At 41.2% G+C, this 10,305-nt stretch overlaps 1 protein-coding gene across 1 annotated transcript in view; it reads left to right on the top strand.

The window, feature by feature from the left end:
• Positions 1–468: 468 nt before the first annotated feature.
• The window catches only part of uba7 (ubiquitin-like modifier activating enzyme 7), a 35,037-nt gene continuing 25,200 nt past the window's right edge, over positions 469–10,305 (top strand). Inside the window, exons 1-16 of the mRNA XM_075461236.1 lie at positions 469–709; positions 805–973; positions 1,440–1,574; positions 1,859–1,965; positions 2,048–2,138; positions 2,455–2,587; positions 2,809–2,906; positions 2,990–3,139; positions 3,250–3,414; positions 4,118–4,222; positions 4,331–4,411; positions 5,102–5,257; positions 5,848–6,013; positions 6,120–6,316; positions 7,038–7,102; positions 8,381–8,591. Of these exons, the coding sequence (XP_075317351.1) occupies positions 663–709; positions 805–973; positions 1,440–1,574; positions 1,859–1,965; positions 2,048–2,138; positions 2,455–2,587; positions 2,809–2,906; positions 2,990–3,139; positions 3,250–3,414; positions 4,118–4,222; positions 4,331–4,411; positions 5,102–5,257; positions 5,848–6,013; positions 6,120–6,316; positions 7,038–7,102; positions 8,381–8,591 (2,076 nt within the window). The 5' untranslated portion in view covers positions 469–662. The remainder of the gene's footprint in view (positions 710–804; positions 974–1,439; positions 1,575–1,858; positions 1,966–2,047; positions 2,139–2,454; positions 2,588–2,808; positions 2,907–2,989; positions 3,140–3,249; positions 3,415–4,117; positions 4,223–4,330; positions 4,412–5,101; positions 5,258–5,847; positions 6,014–6,119; positions 6,317–7,037; positions 7,103–8,380; positions 8,592–10,305) is intronic.

The following is a 10,305-nucleotide window of genomic DNA, read 5'->3' as shown; positions in this document are numbered from 1 at the left end:
CAGGTTGAAGACACACCTATTTTCAGCTGCATTTGAATAAAGCTCCAAATCTGAAGCTTGAGTTTCAAAACTTAATCACATTTTAACTACTGATTTTATCTATTGTTCTTATTTCTTTCTTTTTTGTTTAGAATTTAAATCATTCTTTTTATTTCTACTGTTTTAATGTATCTGTAAAGCACTTTGAATCGCCTTGTAGTTGAATTGTGCTATACAAATAAACTTGCCTTGCCTTGCCTAAAAATAACTCTGATGTCTGAAACCGTGTTTGTATTCAAACATCTTACAGTTTAGTTTCCATTATCACGGAACAAGAAGCTGAAATACTTTCATTTCACCCATGAGTTTCCCTACTTACAATTTGGAAAGGAACTGAATCAGGGTGACGTTGTTTTATTAAGGTTTGAGTCGCCCTCCAGCGGCCAGGACACGCTCCTACACTCATCGGGATCTTGTGAGCAGCGACACGCCTCGCGGACAACGAGCTGAAACGAAAGCGAAAAAAAGGGCAGCGGGTATTCAAACTTCCGTCATTGAGCTCGTTTGCCAGAGCTCTCCAGCGGTTTTGAGCTGTTCGCTTTCTCTGCAAAGTGTCTTTCAAAAAGGTTTAACTTTCAGCTCAGTTCTCAGTGAGGGTCCAACAAGGGAACTGCGGGTGCAATATGGCAGGAACCGGTGAAATCGATGAGGGATTCTACTCTCGGCAGCTGTAAGTACGACCTGTCCGCACTCCGCACTCTTCGAGGAGTGATTTGAGACAGGAGCCAGCCCTCAGATTCACCTTTTCTCTTGCACTTTGCGCAGGTATGTTTTAGGTCACGATGCGATGCACCGGATGGGCAACGCGAGCGTCCTCATAGCTGGGATGAGGGGTCTGGGAGTGGAAATAGCCAAAAATGTGATCCTATCCGGAGTAAAGTCTGTCACTATCCAGGATGAGGGTCAGGCTGTGTGGTCCGACATGTCATCACAGGTACTGATAGTTGGGTGTTAAAACAAATGAATAAATACAGAAATAAACATGTTCATTTTCCTGCTTGAGCAGCAACAAAATGTGAAACCGGCTTGCTCTTAAAATGTGAATAATGCTCTCAGTGGGCTGTTTTCCTGTCATCTCCTCTTATACATTTACTTGTCAAACCTGTTTGTCCAATTTGGGATAGGTGATTGTTTGGATGTAATATATTGTCCACATTGCAAAGATTGCTAGTATTACATAGAAAAAAATGAATGAAGTGTGCTTTTAACTGAAAGTCATTTTTGAAAGAAAGCCCTTTCACTTTCAAGATTATGCAAATCCTCCTTCTACCCCATACATGATGAGTCATTCTGAAACTGATACATTTTTCTTGAGCTAGAAGGAAAGAGATGTCCCAGAGTTGTTCAGTTTGCAGATGAAGACGGTTATTTTTAAAGCAATGATTTTATTTCCCCACCAGTTTTACCTGAAGGAGTCCCATCTTGGTCAGAACCGAGCCACATGTTCCCTGCCACAGCTGTCTGCCTTAAATCCACACGTGCGTGTGTCAGCGCACACCGGACCGCTTGACCAAGACCTGCTGCTGCAGTTTCAGGTGCTTCTCCTGTCTTTTTTTATTTATTTATTAGTTTTACCCTGCATTTAAAAAAACAAAAACAAAAAAAAACAGAATAATAAAATTGTGATGAAACATTAAAACAATGATCAGTCTGGAGAAAGCCTCTCCTTCATAAGATGAAAGTGAAAATAGTGGTTGTGTCTGTTAAAATCACGTTGAGTCGTTGTGTCTTGTAATATCACGGTAATATACAATGTACAGTAACAATGTGTAAAAAAACTTTTTTCACGAGAAAGAGGGGGGTGGCTGTCGTTTTCTAGGTGGTGGTCCTCACTGACTCCTCACTGGATGATCAGAAGCATTTCGGTGAGCTCTGCCATTCGCATGGAATTAGGTTTATTGTCACAGACACCAAAGGACTCTGTGGGTAAGTGGGTGAGACAAAAGGTCAAACCTTAATTTGATAGTGCGAGGAAGGCTGAAGTGAGAATGGTTTGGTTCATTTGCAGCCAGCTGTTCTGTGACTTCGGTGAGGAGTTTGAGGTCTTGGACAAGGACGGGGAGATGCCTGTATCGGTGATGATAGAGCGAATCACCAAGGTAATGTATTCCATCTGTTCTGCGTTTATAGTGATCTAAAAGTCATCTTCTCCTATTAAAAGTTGTACTGTATTGAATAATGTTCACAACTTCGCGCGATCTAAAGTTGCCCGTTTTTGTTACCTTAATTTTCAACAGCAGGTTACCTGCATGTAGTGTACGGCTGGAGGTAATCCATATTCATAGCAAACATGTAACAGCAGACTCTGGCCTTTCTGATTAAGACCGACAGTGCTACTTAAATAAATCTGTTTAGCTTGTGTGGTTTTTGTCGCTGAATCTGTCTCTCAGATTTGTCAACCCAACTTTGTTTTAGGAAAATCCAGGATTTGCTGTCTGCACAGATGACCAGAAACATGGACTTTCAGATGGTTCTAAGGTTGTCTTTTCTGAAGTCCAAGGCATGACGGAGCTCAACAGTATGGGCCCTGTGGAGATCAAAGTCTCCGGTTGGTGTTGCTTAACCTTGTTATTTTTTTTGTTGTTGTTTTTTTTTTTCCTCTGATGACACTTGCAACATTCACGACCCAGACTCCTTACTGGTCACATGACATTCTTCTCATGACCCTGTCAGCCTCTCTTAAGGAGCATTGTGGTGAAATTTGATAGACATGAATGGAACTCTTCTTTATCATACTGACTGCATGTCATTTACCACTTTAATTACCAGGCCAGTATTCCTTCACTATCTGTGACACTTCAGCCTTTTCCGAGTATACACGGGGTGGAGTAGTGACTGAGGTCAAACAGCCCATCCTGCTCAACTTTGTAAGTTTCCACAAGTTGTTTTATAATTGGCTTTTAAGAAAGTGTGCCCTTTGTTAGTAAAATAATTCAAACATACATTGCAGAAACCACTGAGTGAGGCTCTGCTTGATCACGAACTGCTGACAATGATTGACTTTGGAAAAATATCAAGGCACAACACCCTGCACCTGGCATTCCAAGCCCTCCACAGCTTTGTGAAAAGAGAGCAGCGTCTCCCTCATTCCTGGTCTCAGGTCTGTTAATATGGGTGTGATGTGATTGCATGTAGCACAACACATGATTGTCATAACACCGTTCATAAGATCGTTTTCTCTAACTTGTTCTTTTTGGTGAACTCATACAGTCAGATGCAGATTCCCTGCTTGCCACAGTGAGAGAGCTGAATGCAGTTGCAAAGCTGGATGAACTCGATGAGGCTGCGGTGCGAAAACTGTCCTACACGGCGCGCGGGGATTTGGCTCCTATGAATGCTTTCTTTGGAGGCTTGGCCGCTCAGGAAGTTATAAAGGTGAGGTCAGATGTCAAAACCGTGACCTTTTTGTTTTGTTTCCTTCCCCTTCCGCTGTCACAAAACAGTTCTTATCTATTTACACCAAGAAGCCACAACATTGAAAATACTTCCCTCAGTCACAGGACCTGGACACTTTGCAGGTATTGATTCAAACAAGAACACTGTTACATACCAAAGTATATTAGCGTGACATCTGAGGCCATCTGTTCAACAGCTAAAGATTGGCTGATAGTGGGTCATGCAACAGGACAATGATCCCAAGCTCAGCAGAAAATCTACAACAGAATGATTGAAAAAGAGAATAATCAAGGTGTTGCAATGGTCCAGTCAAAGTCCAGAGCTCAGACTGATTGAAATGCTGTGATGGGACCTGAAGAGAGACCTTTGTCTGCATGAACGGATGTCTGCAAACCTCAATGAACTGAAGCAATGCTGTGAAGAAGAGTGGGCGAAATTTCTTCCCCAACGATGTGAGAGAGTGATAATGTCATGGAGAAAACATTTACATTAAGTCATAGCTGCCATCACTGCATGCTTGCCATAAGGTGGGCTCGCTCTGTCACAGTGTTCATAGTAGAACATTGCAATCACCTCACGTGTCAGTTGTTTTAATGTTGTGGCTGATCAGTGTTTAACTTTGTGATGTATTTAGTTGAACTAACAATGTTTTGTTATTTGCTTTCTAAAATGATTCCTTTAGGCATGCAGTGGGAAATTCACACCTCTTCGGCAGTGGCTATATTTTGATGCTCTGGAGTGTCTCCCTGAAGGGGAGGATCCCCTGAAAGACTGTTCATTTTCATCAGTATGTTAAATGATTCCCTTTCATTTAAAGGCTGACATTGTCAAAACTCGAATCTATTCGAGGACGATTCTGATGCAATTTAAGTGCTTCTGTGTTTCTCCTTGACAGACAAGCACGAGGTATGATGGACAGATTGCGGTCTTTGGGTCAGAGTTCCAGGAGAGACTTGGGAGGCAGAAGTATTTCCTGGTGAGCGCACATTTGATATTTGTCCAGCAGGGGGCGCACGTCGCGTGGGGAATACAGGAACTCCATCTGTACTCGTCTTTGATCTTGTCCGCAGTTAATTCAATTCAATTCAATTCAGTGCAGTTTATTTAATATGGTGCCAAATCACAACAAATTTCATCTTAAGACACTTCAATGATATAGTCCAATTCAAGCCATTTAGAGTCCAATTCATTGTAATCAAAACCAATGAATTAAAGTCAAAATTAGTCCAATTCATACATACAACACCAATTCAAAAAACTATTTCCTAGCCGAGGAAACCAACAGATTGCAACTTGAAACTTCTCTTCGGCCCAGACTCCGTTAATGATGGCCCATACAGGAAATGGCTGTCATTGTAGGTGGCATTTCCTGGCGGGATTGACCCCTTATGCTATCGGGGTCATTTAACAGTGCCAAACCCTATCTCTGTTTCCTTTAAAAGTGTTTTGTTTGGCTGCACACTTGTCTTGAGGGAGACAGTGTGCATTTCATTTGTCACTGTAAAAGCTGCTCACAAAGCCGCAAAAACTGAGGAGCATCATGTGCAGATGAATGTTTTTGATGCTACACAGTGGACAGAAAATAATAACACAAAACTTTTTCTTACACTCAATAAACTTTGTATTACAATAGTATGTGTTGCTTTTTTTTGTGCTTTTTTTCAAGGTTGGAGCTGGTGCAATTGGTTGTGAGCTTCTTAAAAACTTTGCCCTCATGGGGCTTGGTGCAGGAACAGAGGGCCACATCACTGTAACAGACATGGACTTCATAGAAAGATCCAACTTGAATCGCCAGTTTCTGTTCAGATCTCAGGATATCGGGGTGAGAAATCACACAGAACAGCTCATAACAACCTCCTCTCTGCAGGGCTCACTGGTTCTTGTTTGACCTGCTTAAAGTGGAGGTTTTCACCATTTGGACAGTTTGGAGATGAAGGTATACTGACAGCCTGAGGTTGCTTGTGGCAGATTACACATAACAGCCATGTTACATCACTAGTGATTGTTTCTCTTTGTAGTATATTTTCAGAGTTTATCAGACAGTTGATCTCTCTTATCTGGGTAAACAATTTACAACAACTTATGTAATCCTAAACAACTTATGTAACATGCTGCAGCGAATGGATATGTTGGAAAAAATATCTTCAACTCCCCTGAAAGTCTGACTCTACCAGCGAGACACTGAATGTAGTGTCTTGACAGTTTAAGCCACATCGTTTTTGATGACTGGTGATATTCCTTGAAATAGTTTCATTTAAAAGTTCTGACAATAAATCCTGATGCTAATTTTGAATGAGTGAACACTTGATTAAGTTCTCCCTTTATCTCTCATTCGTCACATTTTCTGTTCACGATTTGCTCACACACGTCATCTCAGACACATCGCCCATTTGCTCGCTTTCCCATGAACAGAAACCTAAATCGGACGTTGCAGCCAGAGCAGTGTGTGAGATGAACCCACAGATGAAAATCACCGCTCATCAGAATCGCCTGGACCCTGACAGTGAGGGAGTGTACGACTACAACTTCTTCATGAATCTTGATGGAGCTGCCGCAGCCCTTGATAATGTTGAAGCCAGTGAGGGACACTCAATCTTTCACCGCCATTGGGAAATGAATCTCTTCCTACCACCCAATATCTAGAGTACATTTTTAAACAATAACTCCCTGTTTTTGTTGCTCAGGGGTTTATCTTGATCGACGCTGTGTTGAGCACCAAAAGCCGTTGCTGGAGGGAGGAACTTTAGGAAGCAAGGGTCATACTCTGGTGGTGGTGCCCCACCTGACAGAGTCCTATGGACCTGCAAAATCAAGCTCCAGTAATGCCATCCCACTGTGCACTCTCAAGAATTTCCCTCACCGAATTGAACACACCCTGCAGGTACAAAACCAAGCTCTTCAGCATCGAGCTCATCTTTGTTATAATCTGAATTAAAAAAAAAAGGCTAATCTCTATATTAAGAGATACTTCAAGTTAATTTAGTTGAATTGATTTAATGTTTAGAATAATACATTTTGGTCTAGAACATTTGTATTTTGTGAATATCCCAAGCTACGACATCAGCAGAAGTCTGGAGCCGTGCTATCAGCTCTGTGAGACAGCGGTAACTTAATGATGTCAGCATGTTGACATGATGTTGTTTAACAGTACATGTGCTATCCCTCTGTTTAGATTTCATTTTAGCGGGACATGATAACATTTACTAATCAGAAAAATGCTGTTCTGGTTTGATCTGTTCTGAAGCATATAGTATGCCAATCCACCCTATAGCTGTCAAGTTCTTTCACCACAAACGATGTCGCTCCCTGGTTTTAAACAAAACGACACGCACCACCAAAGTCACCAGGATTCATCCTCTATGCATAAACCTAATGTCATTACAGCGCAGCATGTAGTCGCTGAGTTTTTGCTGTTTAAATCGAACATATTTGAACTCACGGCACTTCCACCCAACTTTAACAATACCCTAATGACTGCTGTGTTAGCTTGTAAGAACAGTGCTCTATGTTGTCTTATGTGGTATAGACAGTCTCCATTTCCCCGATCTCTTTATTTGAATCTTTCATCTGTTCATGCTAAGTTAACATGTCTTTTTTTTTAGTGGGCCAGGGACCAGTTTGAAGGACTGTTTAAACAAGCACCTGAAAATGTGAATCTCTTTTTGAGGTAAGATATGATGCCATCCACATGTGACTTATCTTCACCTCCACAGCAGGACTGACCAATGTGCGACTATAGTCAGTAATCTGCTATCATTTAACTCCCCCCCCCCACCAAACTCTTGAGAGGCATTCCAGCAAACCTACAAAAGCTTATGAAAAAGTTCAAGCTTGTTATTTGGGTTTATTAACAGGGAAACGTGTGGCTGGCTTTTAGCAGTAAACCCTGATTAAAAACTGCGTAAACAATCTGTCTTGCCAAGTCTGTACTCTATAATATATCATTCACTGTAGCCCCAACACTGTCTCTGAACTAATGAGCAGCTTCCTTGTTTAGAAGCATTGACTGAACTGAACAAGAGATGATAGAAATGCTGAAGCAGTACTTTATCATGTCAGAGGATTGGTCAGTGACTGTATTGATTTACAGCTGTAAGATTTGACTAATTAGTGATTCTTTGGCCTCGTCATTTTTTTTAGCATCATCCAATGTACTGAGCTTTCCATAAAGCATTGATCTAATTGTAGCATGAGATCTCCAGTGACAGAATTAAGCTTCTAGCTTCAAGTCTTGGACTTCCAAATCTGTCCATGTTTTGAAATGTCTCTCTTTCTGTTGTAGCAAGACTTGACATAATCCTCCCTCACTGTAAAGCACTTTCTTGTGTCGAGAGACAAAAAAACCCAAAAAACTGGAAGTCAGACAGACACAGTGTTTACACAGTGATGTTTGGAAATAAGAACAAGCTTTCTGGACTTTTTCCTGAGTCTGATCATTTACACGTCATTGTGCAGCAAAAATTCCGTAGAGATAAAAGAGGTCATGGAAAAATGAATGGTCATTTTTGCTGTGTTACTGAGCAGTTCCATGCAGAAGTATGCCTCAGATGTTCCTGTTTTGGTGGAAGGATTGCCTGTGTAAGAGAGTTTAAATTGGCACCAACCAGCACGGTGCAAGCTTACTAAACACTGACTTCCCCTGCTTGTGAGTCAAAAGCTGAAAGTCAAAAAAAATCCCCTCTTCGCTAACAATTCCTACACTCCTGTGGCCAAATTTCTGTTTAGTCATTCTCATCAGTGTTTGATGCAATAGCAAGATATTTCTCATTTTCTCTTTCCAGGTCAAATATAGCTCCCTCTGTTGACTTGTTGCAAATAAAATGTTTAATTTGGGCTTTAGACCTACAGAATGCATCACAATGTATGATACCTTGTGTCTTATATCCAGCCATTACCGTCTCATCTGTCATTAAATTAAAAGGGATTGTGGCACTGCTTTCTGCAGGGATCCAGGGTTTGTAGAGCGAACCCTGGCCAGTGAAGACGCTGAGGCCCTGGAGATTCTTCAAGGGGTATGGAGCAGCCTTAAGGACATGGCAGCTGGAGGAATGCGCCCAATGAGCTGGGAAGACTGTGTGAGCTGGGCACGCTGCAAGTGGGAGACTCTCTTTAATAACGAACTTCGTCAGCTCCTGCACTGTTTCCCTCCTGGAGAGGTAAAATCGCACAAGGGGGAAAATAACAACACTCCCCACAGCCAAATGTCATAAAAGTGTAATTAAAGTTTATGGACACAGAGGGGCACTGTTGGGTGTCTAAGACCTTTGCATATTTCCCAATTAAACTCTGCAGTAAGTGTGCTACATTTTTCACATTTCATTTCATGGAATACTGCAGTACATTTCTCCAGACTTGGAGAAACTATTAACCTCGTCTGAGAGCAACTGCTGATAAATATCTTGGAGGGTCTCTGAGGGGCTCTGAGTGTTTGTAATCTGTTGAAGCATGCAGACAGGGTGATGTCACGTGTTGTTGTCAACCCAGGGGAGGAGTGTGTGGGATCACGGATCAGTATCAACCTAAACAAACCCTTACTAACCCCAGTGTCACTCTAGCTTTTTATTTTTTATTTTTTACTCTAACTGAATGCTGTGCATGGTTATGACAATTCTTCTTTTATCCCCTCATATCTCCTTAGATAGTTTGTTACATGTGCATGTCTTCAGAAAAGTCTTCTGTGGTTATATCCTCCCTAACGATCACAAAAAGTGAAGCCCTGTGACAGTTGTTCGCAACGTCACTTCTCTTTTTATTCTTCCATATTTCTCTTTGTATCTAAACAAGTGTTAGCGTTTCATTGTTCTCTTGTAAAGCCACCTGTGACCACAGACTTTCTGAGGAACTGTGATAAGGCAGCTGATGTCAGTTATCTGTCACAAGCTAACTTGATAAGGGAAAAAAAGGAAAATGGTACACAAGCATGACAAATAACCACACACTTCACGTAACAGCCAGTTTACTGGTCGCCAGCCTTCACATAGAAGTGATTGTAGCGCTGCATTCACCTTCAAGAACATTTCACCAGTGAGACGAAGTTTTTAGCTGAATTTGAACCAAAATAACATGGCTGTTTTTAATGCTTATTGTGAAGATGTTAATAAGAAAAGGGTCCAAAAAAACAAAAGTTATAAAAGTTTTTGTACATTTATGCCTGTTTTTAAGAAGAATTCCTGCATATTATGGGGACTGGAGACAAATTTCCACTTTGCAAATTGGCTCTCACCTGGCAAACACTGGATGTTGCTCACCAGTTGTTTCCAGCGTGAGCTGGCAGGCAAGCTTGTGTTACTGACCAGCGTCTTAACAGATAAGATGATATTACCAGAGATGAAAGAGACTCTTGAAGAAAAGCTTTTTCCATTTTATTCTCGTGAATGTCCACCGCAGCATGAGTTGTCTTTTTTTTATTTTTATCTTTTATATATTATATAATAAATATTAAATATAAATATAAATATTTGGCCCAAATGTAGCATTTACTACATGGCCACTTTAGGCTCACATCTGTTTTGTCTGGGCCAGAAGAATGCCTACAGTGCCGGATCGTTGCCTCAAGTGGCCCACATCCGCATGCTATCTGGGATGACATGCTAACATAAAATACGATGCCATTTTTCCTTCAGTTTTCAGGCCAAAGAATAACTTTGCAGGTCAAAAATGGAAGTTGTTGGAACTTTAATATGTTTTAGTAAGATTGTCATTAATCAGTAATAATAACATTGTACAAAGGAAAAGCAGATTAAAAACAAAAACAGCACAAACTAGAGCTATTTGAGATGACTGAATCCTATTGTCTAAACCAGTGGTTCCCAACCTTTTTTGGCCTGAGTACCCCCTGAGCCTTCTTGTCACACCACGAGTACCCCCTCA

Source organism: Odontesthes bonariensis, chromosome 3 (assembly GCF_027942865.1).
Source record: "Odontesthes bonariensis isolate fOdoBon6 chromosome 3, fOdoBon6.hap1, whole genome shotgun sequence".
In the NCBI taxonomy this organism is placed as follows: Eukaryota; Metazoa; Chordata; class Actinopteri; order Atheriniformes; family Atherinopsidae; genus Odontesthes; species Odontesthes bonariensis.
The sequence above is the reverse complement of the archived record's forward strand: the minus strand, read 5'-3'. Positions and strand labels throughout refer to the sequence as shown.